Raw genomic sequence first — 18,236 nt, 5'->3', positions numbered from 1 at the left:
TGATAATATATTAAGATGACAATCCAATGTTGCAACTGTAAAAATGATTATACGTAAAAAAAATTTTTTAAAAAGTTTAAAAAGCAATCCAATATAGCAACTGTAAAAAGGATTGTGTAAACTTAACAATCCAAAATCACATCCGTTAATTGGATTACATGTGAACATGACAATCCAATACCAAGGTGCTAGATGAATGGTGCTGTAAGGAAAACAATTCTGTTGTGGAGAAAAAGGGTGTCAAACAAATGTTTACACATGTGTGAATAGATATGAAGACGTGCGAGGTACTGAGAGTGGGAGTGAAGAAACAAGTGATGTGGCAGTACACAATTTTCAACACGCAAAATCAATCACCATGGTGATGGTGGTGGTAGTAGTGGGGGTGGTGCTGGTGGCAGTAGTGGTGGTGGTGCTGGTGGTAGTAGTGGTGGTGGTGGTGATGGTGGGGATGGTGGTGGTGGTGTTGGTGTGTGTGTGTGTGTGTGTGTGTGTGTGTGTGTGTGTGTGTGTGTGTGAGTGAGTGAGTGAGTGAGTGAGTGTATGTGTGTGCATTCACATTTCTTTAAAAATATAAATGTATGTGTGTGTGTGTGTGTGTGTGTGTGTGTGTGTGTGTGTGTGTGTTTGTGTGTGCATGCGTGCTTGTGTGTGTGTGTGTGTGTGTGTGTGTGCTTTTTTTGTGTGTGTGTGGAGGTGTGCATGTGTCCATGGATGCAAGACTGTATGCTCCTAAGAATATTTTCCTGTACGCGTTTTGTATGTGCGTATCTGTTAAACTGCACTCATAATATTTGTGATTAAAAAAAAAATTTTTTTATCATGTCTGTATTCTTCTCTCTGCTTGACTGCATCCACCACAAAAGTTTTACACGCAAAACAGTAGCTTCCTCTCTTAGAGACAATCACTGACCCTATCTACCACACTGCATCTACATCACCAAATCAATAATACTTCAAAATAATCATCATGATGGTGGTGGTGGTGGTGGTGGTGACGATGGTGACAATGATGATGACAATGACAAACAAGCCGATGTTATTGTGTGGTGTTAAACAGAAAACTTCACTCGAGTGTGCGGTGTCAGGGAATTTTCTTTCAAACGGATTCCCAACAAGAGTCTACGTTAAGAGAAAGAGAAAGGAGAGTACCATGTCTTTACCTTGTCTATACTCATATTGGCTAGTGTTTCTCTCTGAAACTGAGCAGTAACTGAAGCTGGTCAATAAAGTAAAACAAAACCTGATCAGGTTCCTTCACAACACTACAACCACTCAGCTAAACCAAAAAGGTTTCATGATACAAAAAGATCAGGGTTCTTTTTCTAAAACTGTGATCATTCACCTCAGTCAAAATGGTTATCAAGCAGTCAAAGCATGTCGTTTAAAATGCAAAAAGACAAGGGAACAAACGAATATGTTACTTTTGGCAGGAAACCATACAAAGAAAAAAATAGACATACTCAAAGGCATTCTTGGTAAAAATTTCCCAAGGGGAAAATGTTAGTCATAAAACTATCTTAATTCTTCAAGATGCACAAACAAAAAAAACTACAACCAACCTGCACACACCATAGGTAAAAACTGTCAACTACAAAGAAAAGTTCAATTCAAAAAATTCAATTCTTAATGTGTGTGGGTGTGTGTGTGTGTGTGTGTGCGTGTGTTTTGAGTGTGTGTGTGTGTGCACCTGTACATGTGCGTGTGCATGTGCATGTGTGTGCGCACATGCCTCTGTAACTGTGCATGCATGCAAGCAATGGTATACAGACAGGAGTGACTGGAGGATGTCTTGTGTGCGTGCGTGCATGCGTGCGTGCGTGTGTGTGTGCAATTTAATTTCCTTATCACAGGATTTTTTTTCACCCCCTCAAATAAGTTTAATAAACACACCCAGAAAAGTACAAGATACACCTATTGCTGATTTGTGTTTTATTACGGCACTTCCTCCCCACAAACCTATCATCTCCTAGATAGGTTATGGATTACCCATGCGCACTCTTCTTCACAGTTTGCACATTTTGACTGCTCTCATCTACAAACAACAAACCTAGACCACATCGACACTAACATCGACAAACAGCAAAACAATACTGACAACCCAGCAACTACCACAGCCGACCAACACCACCACAACAGGTAACATGGGTGGGAGAGACTGATTTTTGTACAACTGAAAAGTTTGCAGCTGGGATCCCGTGGCTGCTGAACTGAAAAGCGTGTCTTAATACTCAAACAAAGTAAAACAAATGGAAAAGTTTGTGGCTGGGATCCCCAGGCTGCTGACCCAAAATGCGTGTCTTAATACCAAAACTAAGTAAAATGAAATGAAAAGTTAGCAGTTGGGGTCCAGGGGCTCCTTAACCAAAATGTGTGTCTTAATACTGAAACAAAGTAAAATAAAGGTGGGGAAAACAAAACCTTTTTTTTAAATCACGAAAATCTCAATATGAAAATCTGCATAATAAAAAAAAACCAAAAAAAAACAACCTCCCACTCATGAGATATAAGTAACAAAAGATATGATCAGCCTAAAACAACAGAGAACAGATCACAACATCTCTAACCTCTGAAGCACGCACAAGACAACCACAACCCCCTCTTTCATTCCTTACTCATCAGGTCATTGAAGCCCTCGATGGGAACGTTGTCGGTGCGGGAGTGCATGGGGTAGCCCGCAGGCTGCTCGCTGGCCGGGCGTCGCTCTCGCATGAATTGTCTCAGGGACATCATGAAAAACATGGTGAACAGGATCTGTGGAGAGGGGTGTACAGATGGAAATGTGAAACTCACATCAGCTCACAGACCTTTAACCCCTTGACTACTGAACACTGGTCAAAAGTGGCATGAATCTGAAGTGTAACTACTACTCTTTGTTAACTCTGAAGTTCGTGTAATCGGATTTGTTGAACAAAAGTAAAGCATTCCCCAAGAGGTATGAGTCCAAATGAAGAAAGGCAACAGACACCCTGACCTGTAATGCGCTGTCGTTCTATCTCAGTGAGGTGACAGCCCTTCATTGACGAGCACACACATCAGCAGCAGCAGCAATCAAGGGGTTAAGTTCACAACTGTTACATCAAACAGATCTCAACTCAAATAATCTGCCTTGTTTTGTTTAATAATAATCATCATTTTGTGTTTTTGTTGTTTCAGACTGAAACATCAGTTACAGATCTCAAAAGAAAAAAGAATGAGAAAAAAACACTAAACATTACGCATGAAAATAAGTTGTTTTTTTCATGAATACCATTCCATGTTAAGCTTACTCAGCTGTAACTTCAAACTGTAAAATAAGTTGTTGTCGTTGTCGTTTTAATCATACAAGAAAGTAACAAAAATATACACATTAAAAACAGTTTTTGTCAGAGTTTCTTTGTTCAAGTGACCATATGGCAGTCCCAGCATCAAAGCTCGTATCAGAAACTGAAGCGTCAGTGGCCTGCGGATCTGAGACTGAAACATCAATCGTATTTCAAGATTTATTTCCTTCAGGCCATACTGAACCAAAAAAAAAAAAAAAAGAATCACTGTATGCAAGCCATTTCCAACTGGAAACATAGCATTCAAGTTCAACAACTCCTCTGAGCAGTCTTCTCTGCCACCAACACTAACTTATCTGTGCAGATGTTCTGCAACAAAAAAGGATTTTTCAAAAAAACATGTCTCAATTTACGGCTTTGGCCTCCACAACGAAAGAGAAAAAGTATGAGTAAGCTTTTTTTGACAATATCTTTCTGGCCTCGATTGCTGATACAACAAGGAATCCAGACTATTCTTATCTCACAGGAAACTGAAATGCGGCAATGGGCAATGAATATCAAACAACAAACCAGCATTGAAGTTTGAGCTTAGACAAAGGCATACCACCTTTTTTTTTTTAATCAATGTTTTGTTGTTGCTGGGTTTTTTTTGTTGTTGTTACTGGGTTTGGTTCTCAGTACTCCTTGATTACCTTGTGATGCAAAGTGAAGTGTTTGACTGTATTTACTAAAAGCGGTATATCTAGTATGTGTCACTGTACTTGTTTCTTATCGGTATATGTCATTGTGCTAATTTCTTATCTCAAGGGTCAAACTGCTGCCATACCATATATATAAAGACCATACTCAGTTAAACGATAAACTGTTGAAAAAAAAAAGCATCAGAGCACTCAGCTACAATGGTGTGATGCTCTTCAAAAGGGAAAATTCTCAGAAAAAAATTCAAATGAATAGATAATCAAACTAGACATCAATAAGAGCATGGATGAAGTGTTATCAGTTTATCAAGAGCTATGAAGACTTGAATCACCAGTACCTGAGGGTGTAAAATGTTTATCCAATTATTGTTCTCATAACTGGGTCCAAAGTGACTACTGTTGTCATTATCATTCCATACGTCCCCTTTTCCCCTGCCCCCTTCTTCACAAAAAACAATCTTTGCAAAGGTAATAAAAAAAAAAATATATTAAACAAAAATTAAAAAATCTTTTTCCTTCTTCTCCCTCAACTCTGTCAAGACTCATTGGGGTGCTGGACATGAAGAACTGTTCACCAGATTCCTCCAGGTCTGTCGGTTGTGTGCGTAAAAGCTTGGGTCTCTGCAAATGGTCTTCCTTTACATTCCGCAATGTTGTCAGTCCGGTTTTTTTTTCTTCTTCTGGGGGGGAGGGGGGGTTCATACAGAAACTTGGTGGTCAAAGAGTTGAGTAAGGCCACTGGATCTCATTGCATGACCATACTGGTAGAAAAAAAAATTATTTCTTTTATCTTCAAATAACATTTTAAACTGTTAATCCAGGACTGGAATGCCCTGCCCCAGACAGCTGTGGAGGCCATACTACTGGCACCTTTGTGTTGAGGGTGTCACAAGGGCTGCCAAATGCTAACTTTCTTCTTCTTTTTTCCCCCTTGTGAACCACCACCAAACAAAGAGAGGAAGAGGACGGCGGAAAAAATGGAAAGAAGATAAAGGAGAGAGAGAGAGAAATAAAAGGAGTACAGTAATACTTTTCATTCTTCGTGTAGGGATCATGGATCAAAGCAGCAGTAAATGACTGGCTGGAGCTGTGCCAGTCAGGGTTTATTCCCGGGGAGAGCTTCGCTAGCCGGAGTTGTCCAGCCTAGATACTGCAAAATAAAGATCTTTTTTTTCTTTCTTCCTTTTTTTCCCCATGGAATTAGTGCTTCTTCCTGCAGATCCCCCCCAAATAGTGACAGAATAATCCACATCTGACTGTGGTCACTCTATAGAAAACAAAGGAAGTAAGTTCCTCACATGGAAAGCCAGGTCCTTAGGCGGGGTGTCGAAGTGGACCAGGCCGATCTCCTTGATGGTCATGGCCCCGGCCATGGTGGGCAGCTCGGGCTTCAGGTCCATGTTGAAGGCGTACTGGGCCAGCAGCAGCCCCAGGGCGTACACCACCAGCAAGGGGGAGGTCACCAGGCTGGCCCTCCTCGAGTTGGGCAGCATCCACAGCAGGCAGGCCACCAGCAGCAGCACGAAGGTCAGCCAGCTCAGGTACATGATGCTCCACGCCTGTAGCCACAAGGAAAAGGGGGTTAAGAAGATTAACAATTAGTAAAGAGTGGTAACTCTCTCCATTCACAAGGTACACAACTTCAAGTCAATGCTGCCTGCGCTACCCATTCAGCTAGCATACAGGTAAATAAAAGGTACATTGGAACAAACCCAGACACTTCCTCAAAAAAGTAAGCGCTGGGCTTGTCCTTATGCCGATCATTTGACATGTGCACACAGCAGCAATGACAGAAGAAATGTGCAAACACAAATTAGCTTTTATTCAAGACTGGCATAAGAGGTGGTGAGAGGTTTTGTTGTTTTTTGTGGGGTGTGGGGGTGGGGAGGGAGAAATATTTGCTTGCTTCTATGTTAAGGTACACTGAAGAACATACACACGCAAAACACACACAACACCCCCCCCCCATCCCCCCAACACACACACATACACACACCACACTCACCTCTACCTCCTCTTCCTCACACAAACTCCTCCTCCTGCTCAAACAACCTCCTCGCCTTCCTCTTCCTCCTTCTCCCCCTCCTTCCTTCCTCTTCCTGTCCACCCCCTCCCACCCCACACCCCTCCTGCCCTCCTCCTCCCTCATCAACTCACCATCATGGCGATCAGCATCAGCACGTAGCTCTGCTTCATGGCGAACATGAAGATGGAGACGAGGGGCGCCCGCTTGGCAAACGACCCCGTGTGGCCCTTGTCCGCGTGCTCTCCCTCGACATCCAGCAGCGCGTCATCTCCGGCGCCGGAGGGCCCGGCTCCACTTCCCTCTCCGCCGGTGCCATCCGCTTCCTGACCACCCATGCTGTTGTAGTTCACATTCTCCCCTTCATCGTCGACCAGGCGCTGCAAGTTTTGCAATTGTCGGGTGGTTCAGGTTATGGGGATTTTTACTTTCTTTATTTTATTTTTTTTATTTTTTTTTTAAGTGTGATTAGTTTTCAGTTTCAGTTTCAAGGATCCCATGCTGTTGTAGTTCACATTCTCCCCCTTCATCATCAACCAGGCAAGTTTCGCAACTTTGTTGACAGGTACAGGGTTTCCCAACTTAGTTGATAGGTCAGGCTATGGGGGCGTGGGGTGTGGGGTTTCCCCCCCGTTTTTTATTTTGTTTTTCTGTGTGATTAGTTTTCACTTTTGGCTTTCAAGGAGAGGAAGCATCTCTCACAAACGTTGCAGACTTGATCCACAGTACTAATATAGGCTCGCATGAGTCAGCACCACATCTGTTTGATTAGTGTGATGATGATTCAGGTGGTGGTGGGTGGTGGTGGGTGTTTACGCATTTCCCGTGCGATTCCGGTTTTTTTTTCTTTCTTGGTGTTAATTCTCTTCAGCTAATTATCAGTTAAATGCAGTTCATTCTCTCACTCCCTTTCTTTCTCTCTCTCTCTGTCTCCCTCTCTCTGTCTTTGTGCAGTTTTCTTTCTCTCTCTGATGAGAGGTGGGGCACAAATGGGGCAGTCATTGATATGAAATAATATCACAGTTCCAGCAGCAATTTCAACAACTTTTTTTCTTTCTGTTTTCCCCCGCCATTAAAATCTTCAAAGAGCCCATGATGACCGAAACACATTTCCTGCAAACTCTCTCTCACACACACACACACACACCTTTCCTGCACACTACTTTCTTCATTACTTTTCCACCACAGCCATGTTGAAGTGGGAAAGGAGGACAAAGAATCCAATGCAGTAGGAACAATGTAAGACGTGTCTGTAGACCAAACGAAAAGGGTGTGTTTGAAATGAAGTGCGTGTTTAATAAATAAAAATTCACACTATGGGTCAATGAACTAAACCCAACACCACTACAATCTCTAAACGAAAACCCATCGTCATCAACATGTATCTCTAGCATGTAGACCCAAAATGCATTCCTTTAATCAACATAAACCATGTTAAAAAAAGAATAATAAAATAAAAAAAATCATTCAAGCAAATTAACTGGGGTATCAAGTTCCCTCTACAGCATTCCCGCAGGCATGCAAGTTGTTCAAACTGGGGGTATGCTCCTATAGCACTTTATTTCAATGCCAACATGCAATATTCCAATAAAATGAACACAATATGACAAAGAAATAAGATGTTTATAGTGGTTTATTTATACTGGGGAAACAGCATATTCTTTGTGAATATTTTCTGTTCACATTAGCATGTTTGGAAACAGCTGAGGGGAGCAGGTAGGAGGAGGATCAGAAAAAGCTCGGGAACATACACTCTTCCAATCATTCGCTTGCAGCAGCCAACCATCATTTTCAAACCAAAATGCATAATCATTGCTTGGTATATCTATTGTACTGAAATGTGCATGCACAAGGGAGATAATTACACACACACACACACAAACACACATTTATATATGTATATATATATATATATCATATTCTCATAACATTTCATCATATATATATACATATACACGCACCACACGCACAAAATTTCAGACTTAGAACAAGGTAAAGTAGAATTACGTCCCATAAATGTTGTTACGCTTCGCTTAGTACACCACCACCTTCTTTTTTCTTTCTCTTTCTTTTTAAAAATACCTTTATTTCCACTTCAGACTGACAGGATATTATGGAACTATGGTTTTCCAAAAAGGTCCCATTCACTGTTATTTTCTTTCTTTCTCTCTCTGTCTCTCATTCTCTCTCTGTCTCTCTCTCTCTTGTCTTGCTTCACCTCACTCACCCCCTTCCCCTTCAATTAAAGAAACAGCAAACATACAAACATAACAAGACCCACCAATTCCCTGAACAAACATCAAATCTCGGAACGAAAGGAGAAATACTTCCAATCCATTACTCAGCAAAGCAACCAGAATAACTGCTGGGAAATATCCAGACTAAGCTGACGTAGTCATTTTCCTTTTTCTCTTTTCTATAACATCAGTTTCCGCTGTCCCCAATGCTTACCAATGAGGATTGTGGACTGTGATATTATATCATGGAGGCTAGAATACACAGGACAGTCCAAATGAATCCTTCACAATCTTTCTTTCACCTTTTGTGACATCACCTACAATCCCACAAACACAGAACTAGAGACACCCACAAACAAAACATACCTGAAAATGAAAACAAAACAAAACAAAACAAAGCACCAGCACTGTTGCAGAATGAAGGATATGGCACTGATGTTCAAAATGATATCATTGATGATGATAATAATAATAGTGACAATGATGTTCATGATGATGATGATAAGAAAGAGATGGTGATGATGGTAATGATGACGACGATGAAGAGAAAAGAGTTGAAAACCTCATGGCTCAGGTAACATCAGAGGTCATTTAGACAGTAGGATATATTGTAAACCCACCCCCTCTTTGCAATAAAACCATTTTGACACTAGAACAATTACCTCCACCGGACTTCACAGTTTGTTTCTCAAGGAGGCGTCACTGCAGTCAGACAAATCCATAAAAGCTACACCACATCTGCTAGGCAGATACCTGACCAGCAGCATAACTCCAACCCACACTTAGGCCTTGATCGCCTGCATAAATAATTTGTATACCTATCAGAGTGGATTTCTGAAGAAATTTTTTGCCCCGGCGAACAACACTCATGTTGCCATGGGTTCTTCTTCAGTGCAGCGCGCCAAGTGTGTGCTGCACACGGGACCTCAGTTTATCGTCTCATCCAAATGATTTCACAGTGTACCGATACATACTGTCTTTCAAGAGCTGTGTTTGCTTTGTGAATGACTGGTGTGAAAGCACTTTTATTTAAATAAATACTTTTACTCAATAGTTGGGACAGCAGTTACCTCCTCTGCTGATCTGGTGGTCATAGTCCAACATCACTGACTATCATACTATTATCAATATTTACCATCAGTCATTACACCTGAGCCAAGAAGAAGACTGATTATTGATGATGATGATGATGATGATACAAACTAAACAAAAACAAACAAAAAAAGTATTAAAAAATAAATGACCATGAAAAACAAAACAAGATTTTAAAAAATATATATATTTATGTGCAAATCATTACAAAAAAAGTTTTTTTTTAAAATACAGAAAAAAAAGGGAGAGAAATCACCACACACTCAATGAATAAAGTCCCTTTGCCAACAAGTGTGCACTCACCTCGTCGTCTCCATCATCTCCGTAGGTGGAGCCCGAGAACACAAGGCTACCCGTCTGTCACGACACCCACACCGACACCATCAGAAGGCATACATGTATATGTATGAATATAGAAATATATACAAATCAACTGATCTACATCTACGGCACTCTGTGCAACCAAGAAATGTGATTGCTACTGTATTCTTCTGAGAGAAAAGAGTGGTGCTTGTCTATGAACAAGCTGCCGAAAGTGGGGGAAGAAAAAAAAGGTGCATCCTTCAACTCAACTATTGATAAGATATTAAAAAATAAATAAATAAATAAAAATAAAATAAAATTCAAAATCAATTCAAGTTCTATGACTACTTCAGTGTTGCTGAAGAATGGTATAGACTGACTGTGAACACCCAAAAAAAGTGCATAAAACTTCGTCAAAAAGACAAAAATACAAATATGAAAAAAAAAAAAAAATCATCAGACATTCAAATAAATAAACTCATATGATTACCTCTGGAACATTGAAATTATTCGGACTAAAAAATGAAAAAAAAAGACTTGCATTCTGTGATTACAAACATGTTCTGAAAAAACTTCAACTGATTCATGATCAAAACTGTCCTTTCTTTGGCAAGCATTGAAATAGCAAACACTAGGCAATGCTAACAAATCTCTACCAAGCTCATTTTTATTTTATTCTTGAAAACTGGCTGAGATTCACATCTATGACTTAATACTGGTTATTTAGTTTTTTTAGTGTATTAAATCAAGTAGAAGTGGTAAAATGTATACTGCATGTGCAGCAAGCGTTCAAGTGTGTGTGGGGTGGGGGATGGGGTGTGGGGGGTGTATTGTGTGAGTGTGTGTGCATGTGCATTTGCATGTGCAATGTCAGAGACAATGAGTGAGAGTGTGAGCATGTGAGTGAGTGAGTGTGTGTGAATGCGTGCGCGCCTGTTCATGTTTGTGTGTGTGTGAGTGTGTGCATAAAAGTGTGCACACCTGAATGTGTGTGCGTGCGTGCATGCTTGCGTCCGTCTGTCTGTCTGTCTGTATTTCTGTCTGCATCTTTGTGTGTCTGTGATTTTGTCAGTATGTAACTGTCTGCATGCATTCATGTATGTACACCTACATGTATCCTTTAAAACAAAAAAACAAAAAAAAGCAAACATGTTTTGTCTTTTAAATACTAAAAATCTAAGACCAGTTCCATAATACAATTTTCTAATATTCAGTTTCTATGGGGTACACTAACAGATATGCATTGTTAAAAAGTGAGGAAGTGTCAGGACAGAACAGCACAAAAAAAGGGGGGGGGGGAGGTTAAGTTCATACACACAGCTCAATCTATCGAATTAAACAAAAATGTGAAACAGTATAAAAGGACTACACACACTGATGAAGGTATTAAATATAAAAACAAATATCTGGCTGACTGACTGACTGATGAAGAATAAAAACCAGGAAAGAGAACTTACTAATCCATTCGTTTTCTGACTGAAATATTACCATACCACCAGTTTTGAAACTTTGTGCCTACGTTGTTGCTATCAAGGTTGTGAGTGAGTGTGTGTGTGTGTGTGTGTGTGTGTGTGTGTGTGTGTGTGTGTGTGTGTGTGTGTGTGTGTGTGTGTGTGTGTGTGTGATCAGTCTGCATTTTCGTTAGTTCCCACAACTGTTTTCCTTATTTTACAAGTCATCATTACTCATTTCCATCCACATATCATCCCATGACTCTTTTTACAAAAAAAACCCAAAAAACAACAACCTAAAAGCAAAGCTGTAAATCTACTTTTCAGAAATATTATCCACATGATTCAAAGCTTAATAAGAAAAGCCAGAAGCAGATAAATTCTACAGCAACATATTCTGTCTGCAGAACAGTGAAAACAAAAAAAAAGTAAGCAACTTGCTGAGCTGAGAGATTCTGTGACCATATTTTCAAAACAAAATCCCATTGATTTTTTGCTTTAAAAAGATCATAAAGAAAATAAAAACTAAAAAATGATAACATAAAGTAGAAACAGACTGATATATAATGAAGTATTGACTCCCTAGCAATCTGCAGCACTGAGAGATTTCATGACTATATTTTCAAAACAAAATCCATAAACCAGTATTTTTTTCTCTGAAAATAAACAAATATAAGGCAAATAAAAACCAAAAATAGAAAGCATAAAGTACAAATTAAATAATGAAGTTTCACCCCTGAAAGGAAACAAAAAGGACCAGTATCACTTTGTAACAAAAGAGCCCATTGAAATTTTAATGAATGGCAACAATTGTAATTCTGCTGTAATTTTTTTTTAAATCAACATTTTGTTCTAGTATTTTTGATTATACAGCTCAGGCTGAACCTGAAATTTTTGCATTTTCCATTGCTCTCTCTCTCTCTCTCTCTCTCTCTCTCTCTCTCTCTCTAAGTGATCTATGGTTTTCAAAAGATGTTAAGACAATGGTTCCTGACAGTGCAAAACTTCAGACACAGATTAGTGAATCATACAATTATAGTAATGGCCAAATCAAGCACATGCACACTCTCTTCTTGTTTTCCGAAATAACAGCCTCTTCTTTGTGTCCAAATTAAACAACAACTGTGGTATGCTATTTTTGTTTCATCCCTGTATTTCATAAAGTTTTATCCCAGTATTTCAAAAAGGGACAACCCTTGAAAGATACTAAAGGATGGCCAAATCTTTCCAGAACACAAACATTCCAAGATACCTGAAGAATACGTTCTCAACAGACTGAGGAGGCCGCTGAACAGAAAAGAATACACCTCCATCTCCACCATCACACCTTTGCTGGACAATACAAAATCACGTGCCAGAGTTTCCAGAGTTTGCTCAGGATGGTATAACTGGATACAGACGGAACCGAATGACATCCCAACCAACCATGATATTCCACAGCCCCAAATTTGGCAGCAGACACCCACAGCCCATGCACTTGAATGATGGGAGACCCCTGTTCCCCTCCACCCCCGCCTCCACCCTCTCTCTGTTTTATCTGATAATCAACATCTCCTGATTAGTGGACCGATGATTCTGTCTATCGATCCTCATCACCATGGATAAAAAAAAAAATTTTAAACATTGCAAAAGAAACCTAGCGTCCCAGCAAAACAAACAACATTCCATGTCAGTTGAAACAAAAAGAAAACAAAAAATCAGTTTGATCAAGAACTGACTGACAAGCCTTACTGAGAACTTTGAACATTATTTCAGTCAGCAATTTTGTTCACAAAAGGGACACCCTGAAATGGTTGTCTCTTCATTAAGTGTTGCTGTGATCATGATAACAACAATTCTGGTATGTAAATATGTATGTCTGAATGCATGTTTATATGTATGTATGTATGCAAGCACTGTGTTTGCGTGTGTATAGTTTGCTGGGCGCATTCTGGTGAGATATGTGAGTTTGATGCAGTGTGTTACATAATTATGGTATCATGTGTTTTGAACAGCACCTGGGGCAGTTTTCTGGACAGAGTGCTATATAAGTATCCATTATGAATATCATTAATATTATCATTATCATAAGTAGTAGTAGCAGTATGACTACTACTTGTGTTGAATGAATGACACAGGAAACAAATGATGAGTGCCCAATGCAGCCGTCAGTCGGCTCTACCCAGGTAGGCAGCCTGTTGTGCCAATGACCCTGAGTTTGTTAAGTGTTTAGAGCTTGGTCTCTGACTGAGGATGGGTGCAGTAAAAGTATCTATATAATTCATCATTCATAGTAGTAGTAGTAGTAGTAGTAGTATGTGTGCATCACTCTGACCTTCATTTATAAATTGTTTTTCATTTAACTCCCCACCCCCCTTCCCCACCATCTCTCTCTCTCTCTCTTCCCCTATATCTGCGATTTGAACTACCATAAAGAAAAAAATTCTGCCCCCTAAAACCAAAGTTTCCATAACCTTGTCTCTGACTGCTCTGTCTTTTTCTACATACATCAGGTGTGTGTTGTAAGAGTAAGGCATGCATGAAAGAAAATGACATTCAGGATTCTGTTTAATAACTGCCCAACAATTACAGAGAAGGTGAAGTTAAAAATGAACCATGGTGACTGGAATGCAACAAGAAAAAAAAAATGTTGCTGTAATCAGTAAAAAAACAACAACAGAGCATTGATAAAGTAAATCAATCCTGAAAGTTCCATTGTTACCAAGAGAGAAACAAATTTTGCAAGACCTGAAAAAGATTACAGATAAATAGATGAGAATGAAATGAGCAAATTATGAAAAAATTGTATACAGAATTTGATTTTTTTTTTTTTTTTCAATGAACATGTTTCAAGAACAGGAACATTACTGAGATCCGAAATTTTGTAATAGTTGCTGTTACTGTTCTGTTCCTGATGAGACTTTTTTTTTTTTCATCTCCTCCCTCTCCACGCACCATGATTTAACACTGAAAAGCCTCAACCACCTCTTCATTACATTCCATGCTTTTCGGTTTCCTATAGCCTTCTACTCTTTATATATATATTCTAGTCATATGGAAAGTCTGTGTGTGCATGTGTGCCTGAGCTGACTTGAAACTAACACCTTAAAAAATAAAAATAAATAAAAATAAAAAAAAGTGTATGAATACATTTACACACACACACAAATGTCTTTTTTCTGCCAAGATATATATATATATATATATATATATATATATATATATATATATATATATATATATATATGGCAGTAAGAACATATATATAAAATGTCTATCACAACAACCAGTGACACACAACCAACAACCATCCCCATAATCTGTACCCCCTCACCCCTCCTTAAAAACAAAAAATCATCATACCAGTGACGTTAAATGTGCTTCTGTGATCAGTATGAACAGTGAAGAAGACGACAAGAAAGAAAAACAAAGTTCTGAATACAGTCAGACTGGAATGAAGGGGAGATTTCAAAAAAAAAAAAAAAAAAAAAGATTAACCAGTGTCCTCACAGAATGGTAGGTGGTTCTCTCCCACTTGGTAAGGGGGATCATCTGAAAGAGAAAATGTCCACCGGCACCAGGTCAACATGTGTGTATACACTAACCAAAAGCTTAAGCCTTTTTTCCTTAAAATTAAAAAAAATTTTTTTTTTAACTCAAACCACTAATGCCATCAATAATTTTCTGTGCTTTTTTTTTTTTTTCTTTTCCAGAGTCATAGACGTACTTGGTATATCCAAACAAATCTTTTCTTCCTAAGTAATACTGCCAAGAATTTTCCTCTCTTTTTTTTTTCTCTCCATTTTACCTCAGCCTAAGTACTGCTGGTTTTTTTTGTTTGTTTGTTTTTTGTTTTTTGTTTGTTTGTTTTTTTTGGGGGGGGGTTCTTTTCTTCTTTTTTTTTCTTTTTTTTTTACCTCAGGTTAAGAACTGTTGTTAAAGAATTTTCAGCCCAGTTTGTTTTTTTTCTGTTTTTTTTTTTTTTTTTAAAACACTCAAGTCAAAGAATAAATTCAAAGACTCGTCCTGCAACCTTTACAAAAGAAAAACGATTACTTAATGTTCTGTATATTCAAAGAATATATTCTAAGACTTGTCTCTAACACCTATCCCTGCTGGCAAGTTATTCAGTGTTTATATATTCTATAAGTTCTTTGGTATGAAAAGTTGTCTGACAAGCAAGAAAACTCAAGCAACAACTTCAGTATTTTGTCACTGTCCTAATGAAATCAACGTTGACATGAGCGCTGTTTAGAAAACATGTATGTATGTATGTGTATGTATGTATGTATGTATGTGTATGTATGTGTATATATATATATAGATATATATATATATATATGTATATATATATATATACACATATGTGTGTGTGTGTGTGTGTGTTACATGAAGCACAATCAACTCACTCATAAAGTGATATCATTAAGAAAAAGAAAAAAATGAAATCTGTTAGATGATACTTGGCAAAGAGATGTCGTCAACATGCTTTAATCATAAACCCTGAAGAGATACATTAAGAAGTCCTGGCAAAAAAAAACCCACCAAAAGCATGACTGAGCCTGTATCTTATGATTACACAATCATGCGTACAGTTCAACCAGCTGATACGCGGAAGAAGAAGAAAACAACGTGCCACCAAAATGCCTTAAAACGAGGCATCAGGCCTGAAGAAATAATTCTGAGTATGCCGATACTTGCAATGAAGCGCCATGCCTAAGCCTGGAGAGCAACTCAACACAAAGATACTGAACGCAGAGATCTCCAAGAGTCAGCCCATGAAAAAAAATCATAAATCCATAAGCTATGGCTTGTTAAGTTATATCGTCATTATTCTCATCTTCCATGGGTTTGATGAACGTCAAACAAGAAGATCTCCCATGGGTTTGGCTTTTTGGCCATTGTTAATAACACAATTTGCTGACAAAATCTGCAGACAAACGATTTCAAGTTTTTACTCCGAAGAAAAACGAAAAGAGAAAACAGTCCAAACAGAGTACACTTTGGCAAGAAGATGTTGCCGACATGCTTTAGTCAAATGAGAAACCAAAACTACTGACACAGAAACTTCATGGTGAGAATAATTCAGTCAGAAGCTGCTATGGTATATCATGCCATTCTCAGTCTGACAGAAGAAAGAAACAGCTCTGTATGTATGACAATGACTACGGACACAGGAGACATATCATGCTGATTTCAAAGGTTTGTTTCATGTACTAATGGATTATTGTTCCACACGCACACGCACTTACAAGAAAACGTATAAATATATCATGTCATGCCAAGTGAGAAATGAAAACATGAGAGGTCTGTGTTTATGTTACTGGAAACTGTCAGGACTACAGGTGATTAAAAGAAAATGCAAAGGAGTGCTGCACCATCTAACCATTGTACAATCTTTTCCTCTGTGTGTGTGTGTGTGTGCGTGCGCGCGTGCATGGGTGTGTGTGCGCGCAAACGCACATGGGTGTGTGTATGTGTGAAAGTGTATATGTGTGTGTCCATGTGTGATATGATATGCAGGGGTGTGAGTTTGGAACTGCATACATCAACAAACTCATGTCTTCAATGTGACGGAACTGAACTGAACTGGTGTAGTGTTCACTTCCAACCAACCCCCTCCCCATGTTCACAATTCACGCTGGGGTACATCATGCCTCCTTCATCATCAACACATCATGCCTCTCTTTGTCTCTCTCATCAGATTCTGCTGCAAACTATGATCTGACAGACTGTCGTATCGTAGCACAGCACGCCATGCAGAAGATAAAAAAAATCCACCTCATGATACCGTACCTCGCTATCGATACAGCGCTGCGGTGTCTCAATGCCCCACTGTTCACAAAAGGCAAATGAATATAGAAAGAAAACCTCACTCATGGTGGTGGTAACGCTAAAGAGAATAATTTTCTTGCAGGTTCTTTTTAAGTTCACTCTGATGAAACACTAAAGAGAATCATTCTCTTGCAGGTTCTAAAGTTCACTCTGGTGTAACACTAAAGAGAATCCTTCTCTTGCCGGTTCTAAAGTTTACTCTGGTGTCACACTAAAGAGAATCATTCTCTTGCAGGTTCTAAAGTTCACTCTGGTGTAACAAAGAGTACCATTCTCTTGCAGGTTCTGAAAGTTAACTCTGGTATAACACAACAGAGTACCATTCTCTTGCAGGTTTGAAGGTTCACTCATTTAAATAGGACAAGTTTCACTCTGATCACTGAACTTTTGTCGTCAGAAATCATTGTTTACATGGATGTATTTAGCTCTGTCTTCATCCCTCTGAGTCAAGAGTTACCTCTTTCCAAAATATCTCCCACCCCTCCCCAAACCATCCTTCACTCCTACCTTTTCTTTCTGGTCTACTGTTTCTTTAACTTTCTATTCACATGTGTTTTAAATTTTTTTTCATCTTTCATCTGTCTAAATCAAGAGTTAAGCATTCACGTGAATGACTGGCGTGTCAGCACTTTGACTTGTCTCTGCACAAGATTCAGCCCAATATACAAATACTTTTATTGTTATCATTATTGCATCAGGATGAATGGCGTTTCCGTGGCACGCAGTCAAACACACACACATGAGCAATGCCTTCACTGCTTACATGCATGACATAACCAACTTGCTTCTTTCTTTTCTATTTTTCATTTCTTTTCTTTTTTCTTCTTTAAAAAAAAAAAAAAAAAAAAAAAAAGTTCTATGGTAACAGACATGAGAAACAGCCACGCTAAGAGGAGTAGAACAGTAGGTAGGGGAAAATACATCAGTTGACCGTCATTCAGAAATCCTGAAGGTATTTGTTGACAACAGCAAATCGGAAAGGGTTCATCAGTTGATGTAACGTTTAGAACTTCTGGTGGTATTTACTAACAACATACCGTATCTACTAACAACAGACATTGCCACATAACGAGAGCCAGTAGTAAAGGGTTCACACACACAAACACAAAAAAGTTCAGGACCACTTAGGTACTTGTAGTTTTCTTCTGGGGGGGGGTGGGGGGGGCACGAAGGGTTGGGGGCAGGAGGGGTAGGGGGTGGCATGGTCAAATGAAACTAATTTTTTTGGGGGGAGGGGAAGGGAAGGGGGGTGGGGGGGAGGGCAAATGGTGGTGTATGCAACAAATGTAATGAACATCACTCATAGCCAGAGGTGCTTTCTTGCATGCTAGTACACTTCCATAACTTTCCATTGA

At 39.1% G+C, this 18,236-nt stretch overlaps 1 protein-coding gene across 1 annotated transcript in view; it reads right to left on the bottom strand.

Moving 5' to 3' along the window:
* The window catches only part of LOC143285396 (piezo-type mechanosensitive ion channel component 1-like), a 213,963-nt gene that overhangs the window by 100,426 nt on the left and 95,301 nt on the right, over positions 1-18,236 (bottom strand). Inside the window, exons 10-14 of the mRNA XM_076592641.1 lie at positions 16,843-16,881; positions 9,617-9,670; positions 6,119-6,364; positions 5,260-5,520; positions 2,616-2,754 (exon numbers count right to left, since the gene is read on the bottom strand). Coding sequence (XP_076448756.1) covers positions 2,616-2,754; positions 5,260-5,520; positions 6,119-6,364; positions 9,617-9,670; positions 16,843-16,881 — 739 coding nt within the window. The remainder of the gene's footprint in view (positions 1-2,615; positions 2,755-5,259; positions 5,521-6,118; positions 6,365-9,616; positions 9,671-16,842; positions 16,882-18,236) is intronic.

This window comes from Babylonia areolata, chromosome 9, assembly GCF_041734735.1.
Source record: "Babylonia areolata isolate BAREFJ2019XMU chromosome 9, ASM4173473v1, whole genome shotgun sequence".
Classification (NCBI taxonomy): domain Eukaryota; kingdom Metazoa; phylum Mollusca; class Gastropoda; order Neogastropoda; family Buccinidae; genus Babylonia; species Babylonia areolata.
This window is presented reverse-complemented; position numbering and strand designations above follow the sequence as displayed.